Consider the following 14145-nt stretch of genomic DNA (forward strand, 5'->3'; position numbering starts at 1 on the left):
AGGGACAGGGTTGTGATTTGCCCGCTCTTGCGGGCCAGGGGCGGGACCAGCGGACGCACTGCTGCTCTGGGCCTGCGCGCATAGGGGTCAGGGGTAACGGCGGCGTATTTTGTGGCGGGAAAAGCTGTTTGATGCGGGTAAGGAAGAAGGGCAGTGGGGCGCTCGGTCGGTCAGCGGAGGGCTCGAGCGAAGGGTACGCTAAGTATCTGCAGCCTCGGGCAGAGCAGGGCAGGCAGGGCTAGCTCAAGGAACGGATCCGTGTAGCTGAGGAGCGGGGCGCGTGGGACTATCTCGGTGTGGGCTCCGGCGTGCCATGAGCCTGTCGTAGAGGTGCGGGAGCTGCGGGGAGCTGCGGAGCACTTGAACGAGAAGCAAGGCTTTAGCATCAGGAAGTCCAATAAGTAGGAATGGGCAGGGCGTGGTGGCCTATGCCTTTTATCCCCGCACTAGGGAGGCAGAGGCAGAGGGAGGCTGATCTCGAGTTTAAGGTCAGTGAGTTCCAGGATAGCCAGGGCTACACAGAGAAAGCCTGTCTCGAAAAACCAAATTAAAAAAAAAAAAAAAAGGAATGGGAGAAGAAGCAATGACTCGGAACTAGAATTCCTTTCTTTTACTTAGTGCGTGTGCGTGCGCCATCTGAGGACAGCTTTGTGGATTGCTCTCTTATTCCACTATATGGGTTCCCCACGATCAAACTCAGGCTGGCCAGCTAGCGCCATTATTCACTCCGCTGTGTCACCGGGCCCCATGTGATGCTTTATATAATAAAATAAGCCAGTGATACTGGGTGGGGGCAGCCTGCTTACCCGGCCTGGTGTTTGGTGGAGGAGGTGAGACACAGTCCCAGAGCAGCGGCACTGGAGGGTCCGAGGAGGAGACAGGCAAGAAACTCAGTGTGTGAGGTGTCCTGGGGGAAATGAGGAGTTGGGTGGGTGATAGCGTCCCGCATCACCGCATAAGCGGGAGCCAGGACACACCTGCGCTGCAGGCTGGTGCAGATCTGGAGAGCATCCCGTGAGCGGGTGGGTTTTGCAGTGGGGCTGTGTCCTGAGGGGAAGGCGAAAGTTGTGCCTCCAAGGTAACTGTCATGGGTGCATCCCTGTCCAGAATAAAGGGAGACTAGGGTGACAAAAGTTTGTGGGAGATTGTTGAGTGCCAGCCCTCCAGGGGAGGTCCAGGAGTGCTTGGATCCGACAGACCTGGGAGAGCTGATCTGAAACATAAATAATTGTTCAGCTTCTGGTGACCCAAGTATGGCACATTCTGGGGCTGCTAGGGTAACTTAGACCTTGTCTCAAACTGAAAAGGACAGTTGGGGATGAAGTTCAGTGGTACAGCCTACACACACACACACACACACACACACACACACACACACACACACACGGTGGTGGAACCCCGCTGAATTACATTTTCCCCAGGCTTGGGTTGTGGGTGCCACCAGAGCCTGTGTCAGGGAGGTGTGGTAGTGAGCGACAGGAGAAAGCAATTCCTTATGACAGCAGCTTCCCCTTCAAGGAAGTGTATCTGCACTTTGCTCCTGGTGAGAAGTGCATTCCTTATCTGTGCCACGCAGAGCCAGCCCCTTGTTTGGAGTCAGTGGTCCTCAGCAGTGCCCAGTGGCTTCGTCTGAGCGAGCTCTGTGCCTGTCTTTCCCTCGCACCATCAGCAGCCAGAGTCCCCTGAGAGCAGCAGCCACTGGGGTGACCTCATCTGTCAGCTGGCTTGGGACAGTGCAGGCCACACCCACCTGCTTCTCCTGGGACCCAGTCAGGGACATCTTTTTCTTCTGTACTTTGGGGCCTGACATAGCATCTTCAGCCCCTTTCCCAGATCCAGATCCTTACTTCCCACCTTTTAAAAATCTGATCTTGGAAGCCGGGCAGTGGTGGCGCACGCCTTTAATCCCAGCACTCAGGAGGCAGAGACAGGCGGATCTCTGTGAGTTCGAGACCAGCCTGGTCTACAAGAGCTTGTTCCAGGACAGGCTCCAAAACCACAGAGAAACCCTGTCTTGAAAAACCAAAAAAAAAAAAATCTGATCTTGGAATCCATCGTGGTGCTAAACTTGAACCCATGATCCTCCTGCCTCAACTTCTCAGGTAGCTGTAGGATAATCATTTCTTTAGGTGTCTTTGTCCTTTTTAAATATAAAACAAAAGTGGAAGCATGCCATCCCACACCTTGGTTTACCCACTAAAGACAAAGCCTCTTTGAGGAATCTCCTATCACCATGTGGCTTCCTCATTCCTTTATACAGCTGCATAGTACTCCATTGAATGCTACTAGGGCTCTATTGAAACTGTCCCCCTGGGGAGGATATTTAGGTGGTTTCCAGTCCTTAGGGATTTTAAACAATGGTACCTTGTTTAAAATAACCTTGTAAAAGCAGGTTCTTCATTTGCCTCAACCTGTTAGGGTCAGCTCTCACGTACAGAATTGCTTGCTGCCTTTAACACTTTGGGTTTTTTGTTTTGTTTTGTTTGTTTATTTTGACTGAGGTGTCAAACTGCATAGCTGTGGGGAGACACACATCTTCTAGAACGTTCCTTAATACATCCTCAGACCCCATCAGTCTCCTGACTCTGGAAGCCGGCAGTCTTATGACTGGTTCTCAGGACATATTTTGCCCAAGAACCTTTAAGGTTGATTTCTTTATACTTGAAGTGCTTGCTTGTGTGTACGTATGTGCACAGCGTGTATGCAGTGCCTGCAGAGGCCCTTACTACCAAATCCTCTGGCACTGGAGTTATCAGCTGTGAGCTGGGTGCTGGGAACTGAGCCCAGGTCCTCTGCAAGAGCAGCCAGTGCTCTTGGCTGCTGAGCCATATCTCCAGCCCTCAAGGGTTTACTTTTAAGGTTTATTTTATTTTTAGGTATGTGTGTGTGTTTGTATGTATGTGTGTGTGCAGTTCCCCTTGAGGCCAAAAGAGGGAGGCAGAGCCCTGGAGCTGGTATTAGAGAGCTGGTGGTGCTGTGAACAGAACAAGAAGTTTTTTATTGTATTGCAATCACTCTCCCTCCCTTGTCCCACCAGGTTTCCCTTCTACCGTCATACCATCCCCTCCCACACACAGAGCAAACCTTGATTTTTTATTACTTACAGAACATTTTCTGTTCTTCTCTCTGACTGTGGATGAGCCTTTCTGTTCCTCCGGAAGGAGAGCATCCTGGTCTTTTCACAGACACAGCACACATGGAAGGCTTGCAGGTCCTGCTGACGTGTTTGTTTTGTTCAGTCTCATAAGAACTTTAGGTCTCCTGCCAGGTGGTGGTGGCAGCAAACTCCTTTAATCCCAGCTTTCAGAAAGCAGAGACAGGCAGATCTCCAAGTTCAAGGCCAGCCTGGTCCACAGAGCGAGTTCCAAGACAACCAGGGCTGCACAGGGAAATCCTGACTTTAAAAAACAAAACAAAAGACCTTCATATCTCTACACAGTTCTCCTTGAAGTTGGCCTGAGCCAGTTTTGTTTTTCCCACCTTGGAATGCAGGTATGCCAGCCATCCTATGACTAGGGATTAAGGCCAGCCTTGTTTTATTACAATAGTGGGAGAGCTGGCAGCAGTGTGCCAGGTGCAGGCCATGTTTGGTGCCTCTGAGCACCAACCCCCCACACCCTTGGTTTTTGCCTCATTCATGAGGGGCTTCTCACAGGCGGGGCGCGGTTGCCCCCTGGAAGTCATTTATATGCTCAAGTTTGCTAACCCTGCAAACCAGAGCTATGCTTAGTTGATTCATCATGAGGGACAGCGGGGGTACGGTCTCGGTTGAACCAAGAGCAAAGACTGTAGTAAAACTGTTGACTCCGAATGCGCTGTGGCAGTGTTGTAAAGCCGGAAGCTTGTGTGCTCACGGCAAAGGCAGCGATGGCCAGAAACACTGGGTTCATCGCCTGTTTGATTCTGAGTTAGCTTTGGATTGTTAACTGTTGACAAGTTTCTCACTCCCCACATCTTCTTGGAGTTGTGGCCCACACTGCACAGTCTTGCTGTAGCTGAGTGTGTGTGTTCTGCACTGTTGTGTAAGTGGTCAAATGTCCCCTCACTGGGGCTTCTAGGCAGGTGTTCTACCACTGAGCCCTGTTCCCAGCCCTCTGGTTTTTGTTGGGTGTTATGTGTTTGGTTTGTTTGCTCCCTTGATTTTACAATATTTTTAATTTTTTTTGTGTGTATGAATATTTGTCTGCATGTAGATCTGGTACCTGTGGAGGTCAGAAGAGGGCATCGGATCCCCTGGAACTGTTATAGATAGTTATAAGCTGCTGTGGGTGCTGGAAATTGAGCCTTGATCCTCTGCAAGAGCAGCCAGCACTCTTAGCCATTGAGCCATCTCTCCAGCCCCTACTTGCTTCTTTTTGAGATAAGGTCTGACCATGTAGCCCCTGATTTGCGTGGAACTTTCTATGTTGACGTGGTTGGAACTGAGCTCACGAGGTTCGCTTGCCTCTGCATCCCAAGCTTTGGGATTAAAAGTGAGCGCCACCACACCTGGCCCCTTTGCTATTTATTTTGATATACAGTCATATTAAGTTGCCCATACTGGCTTTGAACTTGTCACCCTCTTTTTTTAGTGTCCTAAGTTGTTTGTGGTGGCTCTATATTACTAGGCCCAGCTAAGTGCCCAAAACTAGAACAAGAAAGACCCAAGCTGGTTCACCTGTTGCTCTCCAAAGGTCTTGAGCAGCCTGGGACAACCCTCCTATCTGCTGGGCCTGGGCACATACCTTGCAGGCCCTCAGTAGTGGAGTCTTCAGTCTAGATGTGGGGTGATCTTCAGAAGTGGACAAGGGTTTGCTTGAACCTGGGGCAGTGTGTGTGTGTGTGTGTGTGTGTGTGTGTGTGTGGTCTTTCCTCTGTACGTTTCCAGAGTAGAGGGAGGTAACTGCTGTCACGCTGCCACCCCGTGCCCCTGCACTGGCACTTTCCTGTACACTCTGGCATTCATGTGGGGTGCTCTCTGCCTCCTCAGCAGACCCACACTCACTCCCCAAATGAGCTTGAAGCCTGCCAAGGTCATGTCCACTGCACCCCAGAGTCTTGCGCACCGTTTACTGAATCGCAGTGGTCCTCTTCAGCGCATGGCTAACACCCCGTCCCATCCATATCTGCAGTCTGCTTACCTACAGATGCCGTGGGTGCCGCCGGGTTTCAGCCCGTGATGGCAGGTAGGGGTACCAGCCAGGCCTCACACCTTCAGAATAGCTGTGCTGGCTGGGAGACTTCTAGACTTGGGAGATGTACACAGCCCCTCGCTGCTGTGGGCTTTATTTGTTTGTTATACATGCTCCTGGACTGGGGGGGGGGGCGTGACGGGACCCCTGGGTTCTTTGATCCTTGCTCCTGGATGTTTTGAGCGTCCGCACTACTTGCTTCCTGGTGCTAGTGTTGTTCGACTTCCCCTTGCCTCCTCGGACCTGAAAGCAGCATCCAGGTTTGATTGGACTTAGAGCTTCAGTTTGTGTTACTGCGTTGAGCTGGTTCTCACTGTGGTGAGAGGCATGGTTGGAGTGGAACGGCTCGCTTTGCAGGCTGGGCACTGAATGCCCTTTCAAAGGCAGAGACCTACTCCTCGGGTGCCCACCACCTCCTAGTCGCATTTGGTACTCAGGGACGGCTGAGTGTGTAAGATGCCTGCCAGGCAAGCAGGCAGGTGAGAAACCAGTAGTGGCCTGTCTGTGACCCTCGCACTGAGGAGGCAGAGACAGGCAGCTCCCTGGGGCTCAGTGACAACCCACCTAGGCTACTTGCAAACTCCAAGTCAGAGAAAGACCCTTCTCATAAAAACGAGGTGGGCAGTTCCTTCAGGATGGCATCCGCATATGAACATGAGCCATCAGTGGACTCTTCCAGTGGGGACTCATCTCCCAGTGGCACCAGTTAGGGACCAAGCTTTCAACACAGGAGTCTCTTAGGATACCATGTACCCAGGCTGTAACTGAGGAACGGAGTGGCATGGCTTTCATTCTAGTGTGTCCTGCACCATGTGGGGGGCGGAGCTGGCAGGGCTGTATGTTTGGGGGCACTATATTTGACCACTGTGGAATCCAGAGAAGAGTTGGGGTTCTGTGAGGGTGAAGTCACTGCAGAATGTACCATGTTTGGGTTTGGTCATGGTGAGGGCATGGGCTAAGGGGTATGGGGATGTGGGGAGGGGCTATGCTCACAAGGTGAGGGGAGGGTAGAGATGGTTGAGGAGTGAACATCACTGTGCCAGCTGTTAGTGAAAGTCCATCGAGCGTGGGGAATTCCTAGGCCTGTGGGTGGAAGGCGCACATGAAAAGGTTTGGGACCATGGTGGGTGCACAGCAGGAGTGGGAAACGACGTTCTACTTAGGTCCTCATCTAACCCCAACTTGCCCACAGGATGGATTTTAAGCGGAAACAAGGACCAGGCCCTGGGGTGCCCCCAAAGCGGGCTCGTGGGGGCCTCTGGGATGAGGATGAACCATCGCAGTTTGAGAACTTGGCCATGCTGGAGGAGATAGAGGATGAGAATCTGCAGGAGGCAGAGGAGGAGCTGCAGCTGCCCCCAGAGGGCACTGTGGGCGGTAGGTCCCCACCTCCTGAGGTAGAGATGTGAGATGGCCGGCAGCTGTTTTCAATGGGGTTCCAGCTGTCACCCACCACCTCTGCCTCTGGGGGGAGACCCACCACGAGCCTCTCTCTTCCCAGGGCAGTTTTCTATTGGAGATATTGACCCGCGCTGGCTGCGGCCTACCCTACGTGCCCTGGACCCCAGCACGGAGCCGCTCATCTTCCAGCAGCTAGAGATTGACCACTATGTGGGTGAGCTGGCAGGGGAGGGGGGGTCTGTGCACAGTCAGCAGGCGGGACATGGTTCACCTCCTCCCTGTAGTGTGGGGCTGGGGTGTGGCTCAGTGGTAGAGTCCTGCCTAGAATCTCCCAGTGAGGGGCTGGGGTGTGGCTCACTGTTAGATCCCCTGTTTAGAGTCCCCCAGTGAGGGGGCTAGGGTGTGGCCCAGGTCTATGCTAGACCTCAGTTCTCGAGCTTTGGGCAAGGGTCTGGAGGTTGAGAACACTCATGTAGAGACAGACTGTCACACAGACCTTCAACACTGATACCAAAAGCCCCTCTTTAATAGCACCATGAAGGCTTAAATACACTACAATCAATGGCCAACAGGTGAAAATCCCATCCTCTGATCCTCTAAGCTAGGCACAGCTTCTAGTAACTTTAATTAGAAGGTTCTAGGAGGGAAGAGCAGCTGAAGGCCAGGACTCATTAGTCCCAACACTCAGTAGAGGGCCTGGTTCTATCTCCAGCACCTCGGGGTGGGGGTGGGGACAGACACACAGTTGGCTTTCACTGTGGGTGAAGGGCACCAGAGGGCTTTGAAGGGTGTTGGGCCTCAGGACCTGAAAGGTATTCTGTGACCATTCTCCCAGGCTCAGCGGTGCCACTTCCAGGAGGGCCCCCCAAATCTCATAATTCCGTGCCCATACTGCGGGCCTTTGGAGTCACCGATGAGGGCTTCTCCGTCTGCTGCCATATCCACGGCTTTGCACCCTACTTTTACACCCCTGCACCTCCTGGTGAGTGTCCCTGACCTGTGGGGCTTGTTCCTGGACTCCAGAAGCCCTCTTGCTCTTCTGACTGGCCTTCCACACCAGGTTTCGGGGCCGAGCACCTGAGTGACTTGCAGCGAGAGCTGAATACAGCCATCAGCCGGGACCAGCGTGGTGGGAAGGAGCTCTCGGGGCCAGCCGTGCTGGCCGTAGAGCTGTGCTCCCGTGAGAGTGAGTGTGGCTTGGAGACCAGTGGGGTGGGCGGAGCCCAGGTGGGTGCCAACCGCCTTTCTCTGCAGGCATGTTTGGATACCATGGTCAGGGCCCTTCTCCGTTTCTCCGCATCACCCTGGCGCTGCCCCGCCTTGTGGCGCCAGCCCGCCGCCTCCTGGAACAGGGTATCCGTGTGCCAGGCCTGGGGACCCCAAGCTTCGCACCCTATGAGGCGAATGTGGACTTTGAGATCCGGTGTGTTCTGTCTTCCCCTTCCCCGCTCCTCCCCAAGCACCCGGGTGGCCTTGCCTGCTGACCCCACCACCTCTCCAGGTTCATGGTGGATGCTGACATCGTGGGCTGCAACTGGTTGGAGCTCCCAGCTGGGAAGTATGTTACAAGGGCAGAGAAGAAGGTAAGGGGCTTCCTGGTGCAGGGGTGGAGAGCCCCGGGCTCCCTGCCACTGTTGCTGCCCGCCGTGTGCTTTTCCCCAGGCTACCCTGTGTCAGCTGGAGGTGGATGTGCTGTGGTCGGATGTGATCAGTCACCCACCAGAAGGGCAGTGGCAGCGCATTGCACCCCTGCGTGTGCTTAGCTTTGACATTGAGTGTGCTGGCCGCAAAGGTCTGTCCCCAGAGCCTGGGCTCCTCCCCTCTGGGCCTGTGGAGGGTTGAGTGGGTGGAAGGAATGCTTCCTCCAGGGACTGCTCCGGGTGCTAGTTGGCCCAGGTGGGTGTCCCACCCATCTGACTGCACAGGAGCTGGGAGAGGCCGCGAGCAGACGTGGGACAGAGTGAGTGGAGCATCGGCCACTCAGTGGGGCTGCCCATGGGGCAGCACAGGGGAGGACTGAGGCCCTATACACCTCATCTCTGCAGGCATCTTCCCTGAGCCAGAGCGTGACCCTGTGATCCAGATCTGTTCCCTGGGGCTGCGCTGGGGTGAGCCAGAGCCATTCTTGCGCCTGGCACTCACGCTGCGACCCTGTGCCCCCATCCTGGGTGCCAAAGTGCAAAGCTATGAGCGGGAAGAAGATCTGCTCCAGGTGGCTCCTCCCTCCTCAGACACCCATTCACCCTCTGTCCCCAGCTGACACCGTGTCCTTGGGCTTGGGGGCTGTGGGCTTTCTGCTAAGTCTTTTCCTGAGTTCCGTGACACTTTCACAAGTGCCAAGGTTGTCTTGAACATTCTGGAAATGAGGGTATCTGAGGCAGTAGACAACCTGGTTGACCCTCTGTGCTCCCCCACAGGCCTGGGCCAACTTCATCCTCGCCATGGACCCCGATGTGATCACTGGCTACAACATTCAGAACTTTGACCTCCCATACCTCATCTCTAGGGCGCAAACCCTGAAGGTGAGGAAGCTGGGAGCCTCCCAGATCTTTCCCTGGGGCCGTCCTTGCGCTGGACACCTCTGCCCATGGCTGTCACCAGCCAGTCGGGCATCCTGGGCTGGCCTTTGCTCTGGAGTCCCAGATGTAACCTACTCTGCTCCATTTGGAGGCGGAAGTCTGTTGACAGGAGCCTCCCTGAGAAGTAAGCCCTCCACACCGCAATGGCCACTTGCTTTAGAATTCACTGGCAAGGCATGGGGGAAGATGAAGGCTTGGAAGAGGAAAGCGGGTGTTTGTCTTGGTGGGTGGCAAAGGCTGGGTGCTAGAAAGGGCTTTGTTCATGCCAGCCACTGATCAGCTGCACACTGGAGGCTGCAGAGGTGACCCTCTGGGTGTCAAGGCGTGGGATGATGGTGTTTTGTGAGTTCAAGGGCAGACCCTCCCAAGCCTGTCTTCTAGTGTAGGCTTCCTGGTCTGCATCCGCTTGGGCCCTCCGCCTCACTGCAGGCCTGCATCTGCTTGGGCCCTCCGCCTCACCGCAGGCCTGCATCTGCTTGGGCCCTCCGCCTCACCGCAGGCCTGCATCTGCTTGGGCCCACTGCCTCACCGCAGGCTTGCATCCGCTTGGGCCCTCCGCCTCACTGCAGGCCTGCATCTGCTTAGGCCCGCTGCCTCACTGCAGGCCTGCATATGCTTGTGCCCTCCGCCTTGCTGCAGGCCTGCATCTGCTTGGGCCCTCCACCTCACCACAGGCCTGCTGCTTCTGCTTTGGCCTGCTGCCTGATGCAATGCGGTTTGATCCTTCTTTAAGGACCAGCTCTGTTGCAAGTGGGGTCACAGGTGATGCACAGGAGAAGTCAGCATCTTTTGGGGCTTCAGTTCAGCCCCAGATAGGCTATCCGGGTCATTTTCCTGCTTTCTGCATCTGTAGCAAGTTCGGTGATGAACAGGCTGAGCAGACCTTACTGCCCAGCTGCATGGAGACACTAGCCTTCATGTCCTGGGTGCCTCGCCCTTGCCCCCTCTTCCCCCTGACTCCCTCTGTCAGTTTGTACCCCAGCTCCTTGTCAGTACCTGTCACCAGTGTCACCAGTCTCTCAGCCTTCCTGGGGCTATAGCTCTCAGCCCTGTCACTGGCTCCACTTCATCCCACTCAAGCAAACTCTGCCCTCAGCTGCCATTGTCCAGCCCCAGGAGTGCCCTGGTGGTTCCTGTCCCTGTTCTGTGGTCATGTGGCCAGGTTCAGAGTGAGGGTGACCAGCTCTGCCCACTGTCCCTCCCCAGGTGGACCGCTTCGCCTTCCTGGGCCGTGTGACTGGTCTCCGCTCCAACATTCGTGACTCCTCCTTCCAATCAAGGCAGGTGGGCCGGCGGGAGAGTAAGGTGGTCAGCATGGTGGGCCGAGTTCAGATGGACATGCTGCAGGTATGCAGGAAACCACTCAGTCTCAAACCCAAGCTACGCCCACCTCCTATGTGCCACAGTCTCCAGGCCCCACCCCACAGCTCTGAGGCCCTGTCCCACCCCAACCCACCCAGGTGCTGCTGCGGGAATACAAGCTCCGTTCCTATACACTGAATGCTGTGAGCTTCCACTTCCTGGGTGAACAGAAGGAGGATGTGCAACACAGTATCATCACTGACCTGCAGGTGCCACATCCCCCCCATCCTCCTGGTCCCTCTTTACCCCTGCCTGAGTCCCGCCTGAGTTCCGCCTGAGCCCCGCCCCACATGCCTATCCGCAGAACGGGAATGAGCAGACGCGCCGCCGCCTGGCAGTGTACTGCCTGAAGGATGCCTACCTGCCGCTTCGGCTGCTCGAGCGCCTTATGGTGCTGGTGAACAATGTGGAAATGGCGCGTGTCACAGGTGTGCCCCTTGGGTACCTGCTCAGCCGAGGTCAACAGGTCAAGGTCGTGTCTCAACTGCTGCGCCAGGTGGGTGGCTGTGCCTGGTTGTCCACATCCACCATACACACATGCACACACCGGTCCTGGTACCTGGATACTCAGCGCCCCGCCCCTGCCCCTTCTCCAGGCCATGCGCCAGGGGCTCCTGATGCCTGTGGTGAAGACTGAGGGCGGTGAGGACTACACGGGAGCCACTGTCATTGAGCCCCTTAAAGGGTGAGGACGCTGCTGGGCATGGTGGGACACTCACGTATGACATCCCAGCACTCCGGAGGGGTTCAGGGCCAGCCTGGGCTCCTTGAGACTCTGTATATAAAAATTTTAAAAGGTAAGGGCCCAAGGGTAGGGGCAGGATGGGGGCTGACTTCCCCCAAATCCTCCTCAGGTACTATGACGTCCCCATTGCCACGCTGGACTTCTCCTCTCTATACCCATCCATCATGATGGCCCATAATCTGTGCTACACCACACTGCTACGGCCCGGGGCTGCCCAGAAGTTGGGGTATGCTGCCTTCATCCAGGATGTCCCCCAACCCACCCTGAGCCCTGTTTCACATCTTGATACATCAGGCCCAGAAGTAATGGTCCAGGGAAAAGGAGACCTGGGAGTCAAAGACTTGAGATAGGCCGTGGATGTGGGCTAACGGAGAGGCTGACCTGGGGGAGGCTCAAGGGAATGCTGGGGTCTGGGGGATGCTGGAGTGAGCAGGACTGAAGCCCAGTCTCTATGCCTCTCTTTCCCAGCCTCAAAGCAGATGAATTCATCAGGACACCCACTGGGGATGAGTTTGTGAAGTCCTCTGTGCGGAAGGGCCTCCTGCCCCAGATCCTGGAGAATCTGCTGAGTGCCCGCAAGAGGTGGGCTCTGGAGCCACTGCCTGGCTTGGTGCTTAGATCCCCGGGTGACCTGTGCAGATCTTCTGTCGCTGTGTCTCCAGGAAATGAGGCCCCTTTCCAGGCAGCACCCTCTGCTGGCTGGGCCTCCATTCTGAGCAGCGCACAGCACACCCAGCTCTGTTTGGACCCTAACCAGTGTCCATGCCTGGTGCCTCCCTGAGACCCATGGTCTCCTTAGACAGCCTTTATCCTGCCTTCACCCAGGGCCAAGGCTGAGCTGGCTCAGGAGACGGACCCCTTGCGGCGCCAGGTTTTGGATGGACGACAGCTGGCACTGAAAGTGAGCGCCAACTCTGTATATGGCTTCACTGGTGCCCAGGTGGGCAAGCTGCCATGTTTGGAGATCTCCCAGGTAATCCTTTGGGGTGCTCATGGGTGACTGGGTTACTGTTGGCCTGCATTTCGAGGTCAGCTGGGGCAAGGGTGTCCCAGTATGGCAGGAGCCACAGTGTCAGGCACCCTCTGCACCCTAATGTGGGGTCCTCAGAGACCAGAGCACCTGTCCTTGGCCCTCCTCGCGCATGGCCTAGTGGGACAGGGCCTCTAGTCTCAGGTAATGTTTGTAGTACAAGTGACTCCCGGGCTTCTGCCAATGGGTCAGCTGAGATGGGTACTTGGGATACTGGGTTGCTGGACACCCCTACCCCAGCGGCAACACCTCTGTTCATCCCTTCCACAACCCTGGAAAGAGAAAGGGGGAGAGCCACCCAGTGCCACAACCAGGCTGGATGTGCTGGGTTACTTGATGACCACCATGCGTGGTCTGACTGACCCTGCTGTAGGCCCACGGTGCTGCTGTGTGTAGTCTGACTGACCCTGCTGTAGGCCTATGGTGCTGCTGTGTGTGGTCTCACTGACCCTGCTGTAGGCCTGCGGTGCTGCCATGCGTGGTCTGAGTGACCCTGCTGTAGGCCTGTGGTCTAACTAACCCTGCTGTAGGCCTGTGGTCTAACTGACCCTGCTGTAGGCCTGCGGTGCTGCTACTCAGTCGGGTCACAGGCCCAGTACTTTGCTCTCTCAGCAGTGAGCAGTGACATCTCAGGAATATTTAGGTAGGGAATGTCTAGAGCAGGTGACAGGATTTTCACAGGATGGGTTCAGAGGTCACAGAGGCCGTGACTGACAGAAGCTGCTGTTTACTCCAGCTCCAGCTCCCTGATCGCAGGTCCAAACCAGGGTCCCTGTTAACTCCCCTTGTGAGCATAGACCTCTGGTGTGGCTCCAGGGCTCAGGGAAGCTGATTGCCTGGAAGGACGGTGTCTCCCAGGAGCTATGCTTTGGCCAGACCTGCCTCTGCTGGAGTCACCCTCTGTCTGCTTGCTGTTCTCACTCCAGTGTGGCTGTTCCTAGCGTGGGCATTGGGACCTCAGGTCTTCTCTCCTGGCCTCTTATGGTGGGATAACAAATTACTGAGCCATCCAGAACAAAATAAGGAAAAAGCATGGAGCAGGTGGACAAGATAAGTCAGCTGTGGACTTCTGAGATGTACCCATGACCACGTGGATCCTAGACAGTCGGAGCATTCTGTCCACACGCCAGTACCCACCAGCCTCATCCTCGTTTGTGAAGAGACACAGATCAGGATGTGGTGCTGTGGGCTTGTCTTCAGTGGGAGAGCCCCTGCCTAAAATGCTCCAGTGAGGAGCTGGGCGTGGCCCAGAGCCTCTGCTTACTCTACATGAGACCTGCTCCATTCCCAGACCAGCGGAGGGGATGGCTCCTTGTCCTCTGAGGATGCACATACTTTGGAGAAACAGCCTCCTGTCTCCTGGACTTGGACACATGGTCCGTGACACTCAGAAGTGTCAGAGGTGTGTCCGGACCAAGCTGGGTCTTCACTCTTTCTGGTTCTGCTCCTAACAGAGCGTCACTGGATTCGGGCGGCAGATGATTGAGAAAACCAAGCAACTGGTGGAGTCCAAGTACACTGTAGAAAATGGCTACGATGCCGATGCCAAGGTCAGGGTCTGTGTGCAGCTGGCTGCTCCCCAGGGTCCTTGGACTGCCTACCGTGACAGGAACATGCCTCTCACATGTACCCCGGCAGGTGGTCTACGGCGACACTGACTCTGTGATGTGCCGATTTGGTGTCTCCTCTGTGGCTGAGGCGATGTCTCTGGGTCGGGAGGCTGCCGGCTGGGTATCGAGTCACTTCCCATCGCCTATCCAGCTGGAGTTTGAGAAGGTGCGTGTGTGCCCTGCCTCGGCTCAGTGCAGACAGCGGGGTCTCAGCAGTTAGTGGAGTTTGAGAAGGTGCGTGTGTGCC

At 55.6% G+C, this 14145-nt stretch overlaps 1 protein-coding gene across 1 annotated transcript in view; it reads left to right on the top strand.

The window, feature by feature from the left end:
• Positions 1-59: 59 nt before the first annotated feature.
• Positions 60-14145, top strand: part of Pold1 (DNA polymerase delta 1, catalytic subunit) — a 17110-nt gene continuing 3024 nt past the window's right edge. The window contains exons 1-19 of the mRNA XM_005366865.3: positions 60-137; positions 6364-6548; positions 6673-6786; positions 7408-7554; positions 7633-7758; positions 7827-7995; positions 8074-8155; positions 8235-8364; positions 8618-8784; positions 8990-9094; positions 10358-10498; positions 10612-10722; positions 10818-11009; positions 11110-11198; positions 11368-11484; positions 11727-11840; positions 12084-12231; positions 13743-13838; positions 13927-14064. Of these exons, the coding sequence (XP_005366922.1) occupies positions 6365-6548; positions 6673-6786; positions 7408-7554; positions 7633-7758; positions 7827-7995; positions 8074-8155; positions 8235-8364; positions 8618-8784; positions 8990-9094; positions 10358-10498; positions 10612-10722; positions 10818-11009; positions 11110-11198; positions 11368-11484; positions 11727-11840; positions 12084-12231; positions 13743-13838; positions 13927-14064 (2370 nt within the window). The 5' untranslated portion in view covers positions 60-137; position 6364. The remainder of the gene's footprint in view (positions 138-6363; positions 6549-6672; positions 6787-7407; positions 7555-7632; positions 7759-7826; positions 7996-8073; positions 8156-8234; positions 8365-8617; positions 8785-8989; positions 9095-10357; positions 10499-10611; positions 10723-10817; positions 11010-11109; positions 11199-11367; positions 11485-11726; positions 11841-12083; positions 12232-13742; positions 13839-13926; positions 14065-14145) is intronic.

This window comes from Microtus ochrogaster, unplaced genomic scaffold, assembly GCF_000317375.1.
Source record: "Microtus ochrogaster isolate Prairie Vole_2 unplaced genomic scaffold, MicOch1.0 UNK14, whole genome shotgun sequence".
NCBI lineage: Eukaryota > Metazoa > Chordata > Mammalia > Rodentia > Cricetidae > Microtus > Microtus ochrogaster.